The 18,223-nt window shown below is 36.8% G+C and overlaps 1 protein-coding gene across 1 annotated transcript in view; it reads left to right on the forward strand.

Moving 5' to 3' along the window:
- The window catches only part of LOC129364523 (sodium/hydrogen exchanger 9-like), a 70,065-nt gene that overhangs the window by 43,691 nt on the left and 8,151 nt on the right, over positions 1-18,223 (forward strand). The window contains exons 13-14 of the mRNA XM_055037191.1: positions 10,361-10,406; positions 11,490-11,545. Coding sequence (XP_054893166.1) covers positions 10,361-10,406; positions 11,490-11,545 — 102 coding nt within the window. The remainder of the gene's footprint in view (positions 1-10,360; positions 10,407-11,489; positions 11,546-18,223) is intronic.

The following is an 18,223-nucleotide window of genomic DNA, read 5'->3' on the forward strand; positions in this document are numbered from 1 at the left end:
CCTGTGCAATCAAATCTTCATGGAAGGCAGCTGTTATGTAACTGGTCCATTGCTGAAGGTGACAGCGGGACCCACAGAAATGTAGCTTTCAGCACATGCTTGCTCTACATCTTTGTGTATGGTCTGTTTTCTCAACCGTCTGACTTGGACTGTGAGACACCCCCAGCCCCCGCCTGGCAGAACCAGAGGAGAAGAACAACAGATTTGGCAGCCAAGCTTTTTTTTTTTTTTTTTTTGTCCTCCCATCTGTTTCTGTGGTCAGTCTGAACTCAGACCCTTCAACATACACCGATAAACAATCCCATCGCTTTCCTGTCGGTTTTCACATGTCCTGCATTTCATCATGCCTCGAGCATCTGGCTACCCAGACTGCTGTGTCCCCTGGCCATGTGACTGGACTTCTGTTCAGAGGTTCTGGGCTTTCAAGGAGAGTGAAAAGGAGAGAGAGTGGGGGGCCAGATGCTGATGTTGGCCATAGGGAGTTGGGGAGGACTCATATCGATTCATATCCACCAGCAACGCACTAGAAAAGCTGCTTTCATAATCCTCCCCTTTAATAATTCAGTACTCACCCTCAAAATTTCATCAGCACCTACATATAGAGAACAATCTCCCCCACAGCAGCTGCAGCAGAAAAAAAGAGAGGGAGGGAGTGATGAGGCTGCAGAGGAGTGAGCAGGTGGAAGATATTTGGTACATAATCCTTCTATCAAAGCTCAAAATCAGCAATCAGGGGGCACCACAGGCGTTTCTGCAGCTATTGTTTTTACTTGATTGTAGCAAATTAGACAATTTTATTATATTAATATCAAAGCTAATGACAGTACATCTCGACTAATGGTTGGAAGGGAGAAATCAGAAAAACAACTCAATAGAAATATGGCAGGACAACTTAGGTTTAAAACGTTGTATTTGAATGAACCATGAATTAGGTGTAGCAATTTCCTTTGGGCAAATGTGACAAAAATCAACATGTTCAGCCATACTATCTGTCTGGTAGGTAGAATTAGCCACAATCAATTCTTCAGCTGGTTAATTGCCATCCGCACACCAGCAAATTCACAACAGAACTTCTGAAAAAGAAAACATTTGAGGTGTTGCAATGGACTTGTCAAAGTCGAGACTTCAGCCTGGCTGTAATGAAGAAGTTTAATGATAGAATCAAGCCGCATACTCTGCTCCATCTCCAAGTCTGTGTGATGTAAACTGTTTTTAATCTGTACCTACCAGGGGAAGCAACTCTCACTGTTTGGAGTAAGAATGCATACCTGAGCACTACCCAGTTATACAGCTGGAAATTCAGTTTTAGACAGAACGTAAAGAGATGTAAGATATGTAGTGATATTGTCACTACTTTCCTGAGTACCTACTCTAACCCTAAAGTATTGACTATGCAGCTTGTACTTCTACTTTCATAAAAAAAGTAATTGTGCCCCATCCACCTCTTTTCATTTTTTTCTTTAAATTAAATAAACATCAGTGACATCCAATTATTTAATACCACCCCTATCAGGACTACTTAACTTTAAGTGTCTCTCAAAACATAGCAACTGTGACCTAAAAACAAGGGTCCACCTATTTTCTGTTTCTAATTTTGTTTTAGTTTTGACAATAATACTCTCAAATAACGGCTAGTGCTTTAGTTAAAGAAAATTAGTCAGATTCCAGCCACAAAAAGAGAAACATCAAGTCCTTTAATTCCCTCCACAGGGACCACAAGGACAAAAAAAATGCTTGGTCTCTCTTCTGAGAAGACAAACTACTGTCTTATCACCTCTGGTGAAGCTATAAGGAAAACTTCACATCTCTTTGTGGAATGATGAGGCTCAACTGACATAAATTATGCTGTTTATATCTTTCTATCCTAAAACTGTGTCTGCAGTGGCAGTTTTTGGCAGCAAATACACTGGAAGTTGAAAGTTAAAACTATGGAAACTACAAATTTATTCTGTCCCACAATGTTAAAAGCTCATAATAAAGCTAACTTTAATTGCAAACAATTGCAAAGAGCCAACTCATTTAGTAACAAGTTGAAGCTTGTTTCTGAAAGGTAACACCCTGCATTAAAGTGTCTCAGGCTTGCAGGGCTTTTACTTGACTCACACCAGAAAGCAGGAATGCAACAGGAAGTAATTGTAATACTGTGACTGAGAATTTAGTGACAAAAAGCATCATTTTTATTGAAAAAGACTTAGATTTTTCGTCACAACTACCACTGTGGCAGTATTTTCCTTTTGTGTAGACAATTGTCGCCTTGTTATATCCTCCCATGCCTCGGATGACACCACTACACTAAATTTACTCTGTTTCCTTGTGTCATGTTGAGGAATCCATGTGAACAGCACACCATCAAATGAACTCTGTGTCATAGCAATAGATTTGGCAATCCTCACTTCATCTCCCCAACTGTCCTTGTCTGAAATCACAATCACAAAAACAATTGCTTCCTAGTGAAGTGACAAGATCTGAAAAACTGATAGCTGTCAGCTCCCACATTGCAGGGACATATTATGTATTCAGTATCTCAGACAGTGTTAAAATATGTGAGAAATGTCAGACAGAGCAGGGTTGCAGAGCGAGCTGAAGCAAAAGCTGCTGTGCTTCACTTTCCGTTCCTGATCGAACAGCAGCATAAATCAGTGGCTGATGAATCAACAGAGGAAGTATCAAAAAATGTTGGTGTAAGTTTTAATCTCACTTGACACAGTATTACATAAAATAATAATAAAAAACATACATTTAGAAGAAAGGCATGTGAAAAAACATTGTTGTAAATTTTATCTCAGAATTTCTAACTTAATTAATTAAAATCTTGTCATTTAAGTCCAATGGCTGAACGTAATCCTTATAGATGTAGTAATGTTTTAACCCCGGCCATTTAGATTATATTTAGATAATGGTAGAAAATCTAAAAACCTTACACACCTCTTGATTTACTTCTATTTTTTCAAATAAGACATGAAATCAATTTGTTCGCTTTAAATGAACATCTTAAGCAGAACATTGCTTTTTGTTTCCCTTTGTTTAAACTCTTGACATAGAGATCCTGGATGCCGCTGCTGGTTTTGTTACATTTAGTTTACAAACATAAGAGTGATATTGATCTGCTGCAACAAAGCAGAACCAGGGTCTTTTAGGTTTTGCTTATATATATAGATAATACAATGTTTTTTTTTTTTACTGATTTTGCCATTTTTCTCTCTTAAAATAGCAACTATTTAAAGAGCCAGTCAGATGTTTTCATGGACTCAACATTGGCATGAGTTCTATGTTAATTTTAGCCTTTGTGTATTTGGTTAAATTGCATTTAGCAAGTCACAGAAAATAATTCTGTGTTTGGTCGCTACCAATGATGGTATTAACCCATGGTTCTTATTAGAAAGATAAAGCTTATTTAACTTTTTTTTTTGTTTTATAACATGATTTTAACATTTAGGCATAGATTGGACACTTTAAGATGATTCAGATCAGGCCTATTCCAGTAGCTGAATATTAGTTTGTCGTACTGTTTGTACTTTAATGTGTGTCTGGGAATGTTGAATTATTCCAATGATCAATTAAAAAGCATCAGCTGGTTTAAAAGCATTCATTCTCTTCTAATAACTGCCCAGCAACTTGTTTCCACTGATACTTTGGTAATTTATCTTTGGCAAAGGGCTCCAAGTCTTTCAGGTTCATAACCCTCTTCATATCTCGTGTCAGACTTAAATTGGGCATCTAAACAAGTCATTCAAAATTCTTAATCCAATCAGGAGAAACGCATTAGTAAAGTTGAAATATTATTTTAAAACTAACTCTTCGGAGGACATGAATAAATTGGTCCTGAACTGTATGTCAAATTGGTTTTGGAATGGATGAATCAGGCTAATATTAACCTTCTGGAATAGTTCTAATCCTAAATCCTATTTTAACTGAGCTCTACCAATTCTAATCATAAGAATGGTCCAATGTATGTTTATATATGAGCTTGTAATGAACATTTGGAAATTAAATCTATTAGTAGAACAGAAAGCTGTAGACTCCATTCTTAACATCATCTAAGCTTTTTGTTTTAATTACTGTATACAATCCCCCAAAATAAATAGCTCACATGTATCATTAATTAATAGTCAAAAATGAAATGCAGATAATTTCTATTATGAAAGGCACTGTTTATAAATATTTATTTATTTTTCTGTTTCTGTCTATTTTGTTGCTACCTATCTGCCTTGGTATCTGTATTATTCACTGCTTATTTCTACAGCACAAGTTTACAACAAATATCATCTCTGCCTGCTTTACAAGACGAGATTTGTTCAAATCCAGCAACGTAGAACCCACACACTTGTCACACAAGTATGTTTAAAGACAGCAAAACAACCACTGTCATTTTGTGTCCATCTTATTGTAGAAGGTTAGAAAGATTTCCTAATTACATTCAACATAATTTTTGTTCATTATTACCCGGGAGGTCCAAACAGTCCTAACAAAAGAATTAATGCCCAAACATTTGGACATCTGCTGAGTGGGTGTTTGTTCATCAGTATGCCAAAAAGCAAATAAAGAGGATAACGAACCATGCTGTAATGTACATAATTTCCACAGCTTGCCAATATCAGTCACATTCATGCATCTGATAACCTGCACCAATGAACACACAGAGAAACACTGCTGTACTCTGCCAATTTTATTTTTACACCAGCTCAAGTCATGTGGAATTGAGGTTAAAGCTTCAGAGGCAGTGGGATTCTCATCTGCCGTTTCTGCAGACTGACCCAAATATAGCAAGCTTGGATGTGGTCATGTATGAGCAGCAGTTCTTTTTTTTTTAAGCTGACAAAACAAAGATGGAAACCTGTCTTACATTGTTCTTTCTTTTGTGTATACTGTTCAAAATCACAACATGAAAGGCCAAAGTGATCCTCATGCATAATAACGTTTTGTTTCTCAAAACACTCGATTTTCTGAGGGAGATATGGGATCTATTCTTAGAATCAGAGACAGAAGACCATAAAAACAAATCTTTGCACGGTATCTGCCTGTCTTGAAAGTTAAATTACTTTAGTAATTTAAATGAAAAAGTTCTATTTGTGTATTATATAAATTATTTTCACTCTGAGTAAAATAGTTTAAGCGTTTATCTCTAAAAAGTTACATTTAAAAGAAATGAGAGCCTAAACTTAAGTTTCTCAGAAAATGAAGACATTGTGTAGCACAAATAAAGATATGACTGTTTAGTCCAATCCAGTAGTGAATCACAGACACCATCCCAAAGATGGATAAGACATGAGAGGCCATTCCAAAGAAGCTTGGTGCTTACAGAATATCAGTTGTAGTGAAAAGTTTAGTGAAAGGAAGAACTCTGGTGGAAAATCAATAGGAATTATGGCAACTGTTAGAGGACTGAGAAGCCAAGCCTATTTAAGGTTTTGGTAGAGATTCATAAGGTGTGGACTGCGACTGAAGTGTATGTAGAACTTGCGCTCAAACTGTTGTATTCCTTGCGATAAACTAGAGAGGATCAGAGCTCTCCTAATGGGGCTAAATAGAAAAAAAATATATGTTGCATAGTTGTTTAAGGCCTTCTTTTTCAGAAGAACATTTAAAATTTTAATTGAGCATTAAAGTATTTGGATAAAGATTAGAGTGGTTCAGAATCTGTTGGTGTTGGTTCATCGTGTTTTATTAAGTCCAAAATCCGCATAGTGTCTATCAGGAAAGTTATCAGAGTTCTGTGGTAATATCAGATTTTCTTTAATTAATTAAAGTCATATAAGAAGAAAAAGTGAAATGTTTCTGTCACTTTCTTTCCAAGAAGATATGATCTTTAACAGCTGAGTGACTAAAATGTCCATTTTGATTTGTGTTTTTAACACTGTATTCTCTTTGTATATATTGCACTGGGCTGTAAATGTGTTGTGGTTGTTGCTTATTCCAGTTCCTGTTGACGTGCATTGTACACCATCGAGTATGTTTTCAGTGTCTCCAGAGGGAAAAAGCAACCCAGTGGGAGTCGGGAACAGAAAACCCCAATGATGGCTTACAGATTTCTTTGGTCTAAACGATGTGTTGAAAAAAGACCTCAACACATTCCCTGTGAGCCTCCTTTGTTTTTATCTTTAACATCTCCCACTCCTTTTTAAATTCCTCTTTTTCCTCACCCTCTGGCTGAAACAGAGGGAGGGAAACAGGTTGAAGAGCTTTATAGAAGAAAGTTTGTAAGCTAGAGGACATGTTTGTCATACCTTACTTTCCTAAGGGCTGGTTAAATCCTTTACAGTAAAGTTGTGAGATCTTCTTCCTGTTCATTATGTAAACACAAACAGCCAGGCTTTATCATCTACGCCAACATCAGATGGACTGATGGTGCCACAGAGATACAAGCACACATTCACACATATACACATCTTAGAACAGCCGTCCTTGTTCATCCTGCCTAATGGAAGTGTTAACTTGCAAGCATGGATGTTTTTACATGTCTGATTTTATTTGGCAAATTGATGTAAACAAAATGAGGTACTGGAACTATGAAGGTATTCCTTGAAATCTTGATTAAAAACAGGTGGATGACTTGGAAGCGAAGGCCTTGTGCAAAGTGCTGTAATGTGCTGCAGTGAGTCAAGAAGCGCTTGAATCACGACTGACCTCAGAGGCAGACTGTCCAGATTTTATCAGCACACAAGAGCTCAGATGGAGGAGCAGAGGCTTTTCTTTTGGATTCGTTGCACATTTCAGTCCCACAGTTTTAGCCAGATTGCAGGAGATCAACTTACAGCTATTGTGCGCTTCTCTTTGAGTGGGTGTTATTTGTGTGGGGTGTGCTTTCCCAGCAAAATGGAGAGCTCGACCTTGTTTTGGGAGCCAGGCGGGACTATCAGGGCTTCACATCATGCTGTGGCAACTGGGCTGATATTTATTGTTCTCTATTTCCTGAAATGGATACGTATCGATGCAAAGTTTCTTGTGTTCCATCTCTCGTACACTTTATATCGTCTTCTCATTGTTTGTTTATTGTTGCCAAATTTCCTGTACTTTGTTCGGCATGTTACATCCACCAGTATTGTTAGATTTTATTGAAATGATAAAGGAGGCCGATCTACAGCTAAATATTTTCTACAAGTCACAAAGCAACCTCTCCACACAAAAACAGTATCTTCTTTGTTTTTACATTTTGGTACTGGAAAAAAAAACGCAGCTCCCTTGAATCTTCTTGCACGTCATTTTCTCAAACTGCTCTGGCCCGCCTCCTGCTCAGTCTTTTACTCACATTCTCCGGCAACCCATCAACCCATCTTGTCACTGTCAAGTCATCACCGATCATCCTCTATCATGCTTACGTCTCAGGATCCGTCTTTCCTCTTTCCCTCACACCTCACCTGCCCATTCCTCTCTCCATCAGCTCGGTGACGCAGCCTGTTGATATGGAATATGTCCCACCAGACAAAGGTGCTGTGTCATGTGCATCGCTCAAGCCTGTCACGGCCTGCCACATCCTGCAGCAATTTCCACTACGGTGTAAAGCAGCAGTAAAAACAATAACTCCATAGCTGAGCCAACATAACTGTGCTTGTAAGCCACAAATCTTGCGCAACTACTTACCAAAACTCTTGTGCGACTCGATTTCCTCTTGCTTTTCTTCTGAAAAGAAGAATGGGGTCATGTGTTGGCTGAATAATTAGAACTGGAGCTGAGAGTTGAAGGTGTGAAGGAAGAGAATTTAAAGGAGGTGTTATAAAAACAGGAAGAGTAAGCAGGGAGAAGTGGATGTAGAGAAGATAAAAAGGGAGACAAATTACTGCAGACAGCAGGTGATGTAAAATAGGTGTAAAAACGGGAGAGAAAACTGCCTGAAAAAAAAGCAGAAAAAAAGACGCTACAATGAATTGGAAAAGCGTCCATACCTCTTGAATTTATTCACATTTTGTCATAATACAACACTGAACTTCAGCAAATTTTATTTGGATTTAATGCAATAGACCCTGAACAAAAAGTATGGAATGAGACATGAAATTTTCAAAATGTTTTCCATATAAAAATATAAAAATAATCACATTTTGCTGCAAATACAGCTGCCTGTCTGTTCAAAGATTCTTCCAAAAGCTTTGTACGTTTACAAGCTGAATGCTTTGTCCATTCTTCCTTTGCAAGATATATTTTAGGATTTGTTGAGAAAAGCAAATCTCACAACATATATTCTGTTGGATTTAAGTGACAACTTTACCTGGACCATTTTATCACATGAACATGCTTTGATCTAAACCATTTTAAAGGATTTCTGGCGATAGAGTTGGAGCTATGCTGGAAGGTCAATGTGCTTTACCTTCCCTATTACTGCCTCAGGTATTTTAACAATCTCAATCTATGTATTTCCATCTGTCTTCCAACCAACGCTGATCAGCTTCTCTGTCACTGCAGAAGAAAAACGTCCCCAAAGCATAACGCTGTCCCCACTATATTTGAACATAGCTATTGGATGTATAGTGTTAGTTTTAGAATTTAGCTTGCATACCAAAAAGCTCAGTTTGACCTAACTCCCTATCCACATGCTTAAGTTACATCAACATGATAAAGAATAATGATCTCAGAGGCAATATCTTAAGTCTGTTCTAAATAAACAGTGAGACGGAGCTGGGCTGTGGAGGGAGGGCAGCCAAGACCCAAATGTGCACAGCATTAAGTTGTTGCAGCACTTTGTTGCTCTGATGAGAACCTCCTGGGCGGTTATTGCAGGGAGCTGCTGGTATAGGCCTTTTGTGTCAGCACATTCAAAAGCCTCACAGACACATGGTGATAAATAGCAGTAGGATATCTCAAAGTGTCCTGAGCAGCACTACTGGGCTGCTAGAGTTAACTGCTGACCTGTAGGAGCAAACATCAGCAGCCATTTATGCTCCGTGAGACATTTTACTCCCAAGGCCCAATGAGTTCACATGGATTAGTGGGGTGAATGAAAGGCAGGATGATGCTGTTGTTTTCCCAGGAAGCGGCTCACTGGGCATTCAGAGTCTGCTGCATCACTGTATTTTCAGTCAAAGTGAGCAAGCCAAGCAGCCGATGCAACGTAATCACAGCAGCCTGTAGCATGTCTTGATGATTCCTGCTCTGCTTTGTCATTTATGAAAGGTTTCACCCCACTGGCATTTTCCTGGTCTGATGTAGAAGAAGTGGGTGATTTTGGTGAAGGTGCCTGACGGGTCATTTTCAAATCTCGGTTTGGTGTTCTAAAATGACTTTCATACTTCATTCGTGTTCCTTGCTGTGCATGTTCGGCTTTTCAAACTAAAGCGTCAAACAATCTGGAAATGAAAACCCTTGAGATTTGTCTCTGTCTTTTTGTTGTTCAGTTAAATTCAGTTCACTCGATTTTTTTTGTTTTGTTTTTAAAGCAGCTATTAATGAGAAGTATATTGCAAAGGCTATTTACAATGCAAAAGGCCAGATGTGTATCCAACTGGATAGATTTTAATTGATCCCAATTCAGTTCATGTCAAGAGCAGTTTATTGAAGTACAGTAGAAACATATAATCAGAATTATGACAAATTGTATATGAAGGTCAATCTAAATTGTAGCATATTAAAATTTTGTTGATCATATGATGCCAGTTGGTACAGAACCCACCTCAGTCCATGTAGTCAGCTGCATTTTCTGCAATCCCTCATTCTGTATGAACATGTGGCACCATTAAATAAAACTCCAGCAGGGCCACCCTGGGAGATAAGAGAGCAACGTAAAAAAAAAAAAAAAAAAAAACTCACTGGCCCATAAGTAGAAAAGTAAAAAGAGTACCCACAGTTAATGGGAACAATGTCTATGTCAGCTCCCCCACTAAGAAAAAAGAAAAGAAAAGACAGCTACACACATTAGCGCAGAGTCAAACTATAGTACACAAACTAATAGAAGTCAAAAGTGTGTCTGTGGCCCAGAAGGACAGATAGCTAAATGATGAAGTCCAGAGCCTGGGGTACTTTCTACATCCAAGAAAAATATTATACAAAGTTATTGGCAACAATTCCTCCTACAGTTACTCTGCCCAGAAAACACAGAATCATTTTTCACATTTTTAGTCATATTTCTGAACTAAAAGCACTTAAGCAGTGAGAACCAAGTACATTCCATAGCTCACAAAAAAAGGACACAACGTTAATGTCAGCAGTAGCACTGTCAGTCACTCAATCCAGGAGCAAGACAAAGCTGAACACATAAAAACTGGTCAAGAAGAAAATTCTATAGGACAGAAAATCAAAGTATACTAAGGTAATGGTAGCAATATCGCCATAAAGAAAAAACATGACTAATCACAGAGGCGTTAGGGAGGAGCCCTTTCTATGTTTTATGTCACTGAGTCAGGGTGTTACTGAACCTTTTTGTATCTTACTATAGAGTCGAAGAGGAGACGGATGGCAACCTTCAGGATGTTTCCTCTGAGGTAAAAGATAAAGAATTCATTTTTTCATTATTAAACATATCTGTGAATTTTTTTCACTAAAGTCTCCATTTTTAATTTTTCCCTCCCAGCTTTGCATTGACTTATGACCTATGTGATAAAAAATAAATAAATAAATATGCCAGTCACTGATTATCAAAGAAGTACTTGATCCAAATGCAAATGAGAGGACTGGTTTACATACCCATCACAAGTTTATCTTAGAAACGTTTTCCAGTAGAAAACATTCTTTTCCAAATAAGCTTTGGAAAAATGATTGTGGACATGTAGCAATATCCCCATAAAGAAAAGACACGACTAATCACAGAGGCATTGAGGAGGAGCCCTTACTTATTTCCTTTAAAGAAAAGCATATTAATAACATTAGAATGAAAGGTGTCAGCAGATATTTTTCATACATGCTGTGTGTAGAGGCTGTTAAACTTTATTTTCTGACTCTGCACACATAAGAGGCCTAGCTATTTCCTTTTTTTTTAAATACTACCCAAAATTATTACCTTCGGTCTGAAATGTGTACCTTATCCCATACTGCACAAGTAAAAGCTGCTGGGGATTTTTTTGTTTGTTTTTGTTTTTTTTGCATGGACACATCTACGCATACAAACACTTCTCACCTCATCACTGGTGCATCTCAGCAGCTCTTTAGCATATCGCTTTCATTTTTTTTTCTCGTAATCTTTCTCTTATCTGCATGGTATGAGTCAGAAGAAGTCTGTGAATCTCTTTTGCATTGTTTGGCCTAAGAAAGATGGGGCTGTCAAGGCTGAAGATGCATCCCGCTGGAGGTACGAGGCCATGGTCTGTTGTTTTTGTAACCTTGCCCAGGGTGTGAGTCCGTTCAGGAGAATCTCAGGCTGTGGCCTCACTGATTGTGCAGGTTATGAGATTGTGATGTTTCCACTATGGTTGCCCAGAGGTATCACTTGTGTAAGTGGAGATGAGTGGATATATGGCCCCTCAGGCTGCCCAGGAGTGCCGGCTTTCATCACTTCCCATAACATAGTAGACACTTTGGAGAGGGTTTTTGTGACTAAAGAGTAATATTGCTTCTCATCTGGTCTACAGGTTGATACGGAGAGGCAGGACACATCACAAAGCCTATGGCACCGTCTGGACCACCGGTATCCTTTCACTGCTTTTTCTTTTTCTGCAAAACTCCTGGATTTGCTTTTAATCACAATAGTTAATGCACTGGTCTTTACCATGGTATTGCACGGTAAGTTTATTATAAATAATGATCACTGTTGGTGACTGAAGAGAAAACCTGTGATATAAGTCAGTACCACAGATTTTATCCAAATGTCACTGAAGCTCTATCAAATGTAACAAATGTGAATTTTCTTTTTTTTACAGAAATGTAGAAAAAACTTTCAATTTTTAGTTCAATTTGTAACTACGCAAGCTAACAAAGTGATTTGTAAAAGTTTTCCAAGTACTACATAATATGAATACAATTAACACTGATAAATATGCAAAAAAATAATTACCTTTGTGATTTTCTGTCAAAATCTGCTACCACATCTTTTATACATGCTTAACTACGGATTTAGCTGGGGTATATGAAGACCTGCGAGTTATTCAGTTACAAGCGGATAATCTGCAGCATATCTGCTGAAATCACTTCTCCTCAGCTCAATTACTTTCTCATATTTGAATTTACAAACTTGTGGCCTTTTCCTCCTATACAAGTGACTTAAACAACTCCTTAATAAAAAGCTGTTAACCAGCATCTGTGACATATATAACCACAAACATGTTCATACAAAGCTAGCAGTTATTTTTCTTTTATGCTAATCTAAACCGGATTTTCACTTGCGGCAAAGACATTTGAAAGGAAATAGATCTTTTACTTCAGTATGATAATGTCATACATTAAATATCAAATTAAACCTGTTGAATTTTTTTCTAAGAGAAGATCCAGGAGTCACTTGAATCAGGTGATCCAAAGCTTCCTGTTTTCTTGGGGGAATAAACATGACAGAAATTTATCTTAGTCACTTAAAAAGGGTAAATACAGTACAACAGAACATTTAATGTTGTTCATTCCTGTTGTTCTGTTGGGAAACAGCTACAAAAACATAACTACTAATCTAAACTTTAACAGTATTGTTAGGCCTTTTACGCACCTTTACCATGGATATCAATAAATGTGATGGGGTTTAGAGACGCTAACTGCAGTGTTATTATGAAATAGAGGTCAGACATACAGATTTATTACATTTTAATGTATTTTTTTTACTCATTATAATTGGTCTATTAAAAATGTTCCAAATTACAAAACAAAAACTTTCCTTTTTTTTTTTTCACTGATGACAGACAAACCCCTATGTGTTGAAGGCATCAGGTTCAATCAAATTATTCACCAAGTCACTAAAGTGATTTTTTAGATCTCTCCTCAAATTGACTAGAGCTCGCAGATGGCATAATAAAACAGAAACCATGAGGCTGAAAGAATTGTTCATAGATCTGTGAACCAGAATGGTGTCACAGCATGGATGCAAGCACAGCAACAGCCAACATGTTCCAACTCATCAAGTTTTTAAATTCCAAGTATTTTCTGGATGTCTGAGACTCTTATCATTGCATTCCACCAGTTCTTATGTTAATAAAATAGGGGTAGTTTATTAACCAGAATTCTTAGGCTCTCATTCCAGGGTTAATGTTTACATCTGAATTATACTCTCTGTAAATGCTGACTGAGTTGCCAAGCAAGCAGAGTTATTGGTTCAGGAGCAACAAAATGGAAAATTAAGTTAATAAAACAACAAGAGGAACTGTTTTTTCACAAAACGCTTAGCAAATATAATGCCAGGATTCAGGAAGATTTAAATGTATTTTTTTACAAATTTGCAAAGCATTAGCAAAATGTTCACACAACAGCAGAGGAAGGTACTGAACATTAAAAAAAACAGTATCGAAACTTCTTAAAAAGCGAGAAATCTGAAATCAAGACTAAATGTTTGGATCTTTATAGAGTGATTCAGATTCTTGACAGCAAAGCAGACAGTCAAATTATTTCTTTGTAATCAACTAGTTTTGAACCTTTCAGGGAAATTTCACAAAACCGCATTCAATTTAAAATAATCAAATTTCTCTCATGAGCTGGCCTCCTGACTTGGACGTAATTAGTGAAAAGGAGATCATTTTGCTGTGAGTCAGTCATTTCTGTAACAAGACGAGCTGAACATACATAGATACAGATGACTGCTTTGTGTGTCTTGATGAATCTGTGTTAATTATAGGACTGTGAGCACATATAAATGGAAAACGAAGACCTGAAATAGATGCAGCAGCAGGTTGCTTCACAGAGAGCTCTGATTTGCTTATTTATTTTTTATTTTTTTGCATTTTGCTTTTCTTTTTCCAAGTCCTTTTCTATTGCTTTGTATGTTCGCACCCAGTAATCTCTCTTTGTTTTAGTTTCTTTGTAAATAGGGCTTCTCATTCTGCTAATTTCTTTAGGATTTTTGGCCATGTTTTCTGTTTTTTTTTTTTTTTTTTTTTTGCACTTTGCTTTCCTTATTTATTGTCTGCTTGTGGTTAATGTGTTTTCTATGCATTGTTACATCTGTCCCAGTCTTCTCACACCTACTGCTTTTAATGTTCTTAAGAGCAGGTTTTCTGGTGAATGTACTTTTTTTCTGTGCTTCTTGGACGATTTTGTAATAGATGGTCTCTGGTTGTTGTTTTGGCTGTTTTGCAAACACCAGCCAATAGTGTCTCTAATAGTATTGGACGTACATATCTCAAAAGAAAAATTGCATCTTCTTTTGAATATTTTAGCTATGCTCTACAAAAACAATCAGTGAAAAACAGATTTTCTCCAAACATGTTTGGGAAATATCAATGAATACTGAACCCGAAGTAGGTGGGGGTCGACTGTAGGCTACCACTGAAGACGGAGCCAAAAACTGTCATATACCTGCATAGTGTTCAGCATATCCTGAGAAATGATTTTGCCCTATAAAATGAAACAGATATTCCAGAAAAAACGGGCCGTTATATTTTTCCTTCTTGCTCTCGCACATCTCCATGTTCCTGCCACTGAAATGCCTCCTCACAGTTTGATATTGTCTCACCCACACTCACACAGAATAGTGTGAAAAAGAGATTTACTTCACCTGCCAAGTTTTAAAGAAACAAAACACTTTACAACTGAAGACATCTATGCTCATGTTAGACATCTTTGTAAAATACAATTCACATTTATTGAGTCCTTTTTGGGAATAATATAAGACGGGACAGCAGCTATTTACATAATGAGGATGAGCATTATGTTTTCTTTTCGGATCAGACAGGTTTTAATCAAGCACTGTTTGAGTTCATGCTGCCAAAGCACAGAATAAAGAAGTGCGGAATGTCGCTGAATACATTGAAGCTGATTATGAGTTTTATTTTTTTCTGTTTTTTAATTAGTTGCACCCTCTAAGAACATTTACTTTTTGTAAATCACGGTATTAGCTGTCTTGATTAGTACCATAGTAGAATACCAAAATGTGACAATTCAAAAGTGCCTTTCAAAAATACACCTTGAACTTTTTTATACTGTCAGATTGCAACCACAAACTTCAATGTGTTTTAATTAGGATTCCATCTGATAGAATAAAACAAAGTAGCATAGACTGAGACAAAAAATAAGTTTAGCAAAATCTTAATGGAACTATCTTTTTTTTGTTTTGTTTTTTGTTTTTTTTTACAGAATTTTCTCTTTTTTTGCAAATGAAACTGTCCCTGTCATTAATCAAACATTTATTTATTTTTGAGTCCTTTCAAAGAGTCACAATTCAGTGCAGTTGATGCCTGCATGCATTTGATAGTAGGCTTGGCCTGACATAAATAACAATTCTACTGTACTTACTCCTGTTTGAAATAGTATTTGTGCAAGAAGGAGAAAAAATAACTAGCACCTACTTTCATATGTTTACTGTGTCAGAAAATTACAAAATTACTTATTTTATTCAGGATCATCAGAGTAATGGGGGCTGAACTGATATGTACACAAAACTTCTTATTTTTATCTTTTTTTAAAAAATCATGTAATTTTCTACCACTTGACAAATAAAATCTTCTACTTAATATCCCAAGCAAGTACTCTGAAAGTTGTGGTTGAAAGACACTTTTTCCAAGATTAAGCTCCCTTATTTTAAAAGCATGTATTAAGTTTAAAACATAAATTTTCATCACTGAAGCTCATTCCTATAATGTTTCACACAAACTGTTCCCAGTGGCCGTGCTTTAAAAGTACACGTAATGAGTTAATTTGCACATATGTGGGAGTGCTGATTTTTATGTATTATTCTTACGCAAATTAGAGGCAAGGTGCAAAGATGAGAGAAAGTGTGATCAGGATGAACGAGACGTTTCTGTCTAGTGTTTCATAATGACGGTGGGAAAACACACACACAATGTGAAGGTAATTTCAGGTGGAGCAGTAAATCCTGCTGCCACAAAGTCGAACTCCAGCTCACAGGTGTCCAAACCTCCAGGCAATCTGCTCCCAACCTGCTTTACTATCCACGCTGTAGACCTGGGTGTGGGGCACATTTAGACAAACTTTATACTCCTAGGTGTTCATTTAGATGGAGATCAAAGTCTGTTTGATGTTTGCTGATGATCTAGTTTGAATGCTGCAACTTCAGAGGCTGGAAACAGATGGTTTTGTTTAGTATCGGGCATCTCGACGGCCACCCATGGTTAAGAAATTTAAAGTTGCTGTTTTCTGTGAATGTGATGTGGCTTTGGCGGGTAACCTTTATTTTCAGTAGCTCATACAGTTCTTTGTCTTAGAGATGACCATGTTATCTCCAAATTATGTGTTCCAGGCCCAGTAAGAGAGTCAAAAACTGAAAATGCTGGTTGAAGCTAATGAGTTTCATTAGCCCCAGTGAAACTGGGGTAAGGTTTTTGCTTATGGTCTGACTAGTCCACTTCACAAAATGAACACCATGATAAAATAATATAATGCAGACATGTTTAAGTACCATGATAATCATCACTTAGAAAGTGAAAAATTGTGCAAAAATGGGACATCCAAAAAGAAAATGACTTTAATTAAATCACCAAATTAGTCAAAATGTGGTTTCAAGAACAACAAACAGAATGTTTTGAAGTTGAGAATACAAAGCTCAGACCTCAGTCCCATAGAAAATTTGTGGGCAGAGAAAAAAATGGTGTGTGAGAGAAACACGGTCTACAAACTTCACTCGGTTGCACCAGTTCTGTCCGGAAGAGTAAGCCGAAATTTTGACCTAAAGCAAGAAAATGCACCCTGACTTAATGTGAAACAGCGTTAAAAATATTCATAATCTTTTTTTTTTTTTTTCTCAGAGAATAATACTGGCAAAATGTAAATCATTGGATATTAGGCATTTACAGACTTAAATAACAATGTTACTGTACTTACACCTGTTAGAAAAAAAAGAACATTTTCTACTCATTTATAATTAAAACTGATAAGAAAAATCATTCTGCAATTTAATATTGGCTCCATAATTATTTATTTTTGTCTTTTACCATACAGACTGCAGAAAATATGTTAACAAACATGTCACTTGCAGCTTAATGACTATAGTTTTGAAACATCACCTTGTGAAGAGAGATGAGTGGCACTCTTAGTTTGCACAATTGGTTCTCATTGTTTTTCATGACTGGAACTTCTCTGCTTTGAGAACAAAGAAAAATGTAAATTCCATGTTTAAGCTCTGGCATCATGTCTAAATGACTTAGGAAAATAAATGATGTGATGGAAAATTTGAGCAATTTTGAAGCTGTAACTTATTAAAGCTTTGAGACAACTTGTTTGGAAAAAAAAAACCAAGAGGATCAGAGTTTCAATGTAGTTCAGTGGAGATGTTTTTAGATATTTACACTCATGCAGGCAAAACTTAATTTACAATCATTTTACATTATTGCTTTAATGTTAGTTAATTGCCATCCTATGGTCTTCTTTATGGGTTCAACTAGTCTTCTCAATCACGGCTTTATCCTCACCAAGTCTACTTCTTGTTAACTTGTGGTCTGCTCTCTGACGTCAAGCTAAAAAAAATGCTATTTTTAACATGCCAAACTAAAAAACTCCAACATAGGAAACTTTAACAGCAAAAAGTACTGTGTACATTAGGCTATGTTAATCTGTTCCACAACGTAAAATTCCAGACTGATCAAACAAGTTTCCCGACCTATATATGGAAACCCGCTATACATATAGGTTCAAGAAAGTCAAAAAAAAAAAAAAAAGACAATTCTCACAACCTTGATATTCATAACCAGCTCATCCCTTTTCCATACAAAAACAACATTTTAGGAGCTTTGACACATTCAGTTTATCAGCATTCATTTCCTATCGCACAAAATAATCAGTATACAGTAACTGAAAGCGGAGACCAAGCTGTGACATAGTAAACACTTAGTAATAGGGGGTTAGATGTCATTGAAATTATTTTATCTGTCACCAGTGGTCACCTTCTTTGTAAAGTTGACATCTATTAGCATTGAAAGAAAACTGCTTGGAACAGTTTAATATTAAGAACTTCACTGTCCATGCAGAAGGCTGCATCTGCACTTCTGCATCTTTAGTAGAAAACTAACACTGCATTTCACCCTTTCTCCCATTGAAACATGGTTGGGGGCAACACCATACTGTGGGAACACTTTTCTTTTGGACAGCAGACTTGTGAAGAAAAGGCAGCAAAGCGGTCACTCCTTTCCAAGAAGCACAACAATGATAGCATATAGGATCTGCAGGAAGTACATGGAAAGAGTGAAAAATCAGAAAAAAAAATGTCTGCAGAATAATGCAA

The sequence above is a fragment of the Poeciliopsis prolifica genome, unplaced genomic scaffold (assembly GCF_027474105.1).
Source record: "Poeciliopsis prolifica strain line A6 unplaced genomic scaffold, Auburn_PproV2 SCAFFOLD012, whole genome shotgun sequence".
Lineage (NCBI taxonomy): Eukaryota > Metazoa > Chordata > Actinopteri > Cyprinodontiformes > Poeciliidae > Poeciliopsis > Poeciliopsis prolifica.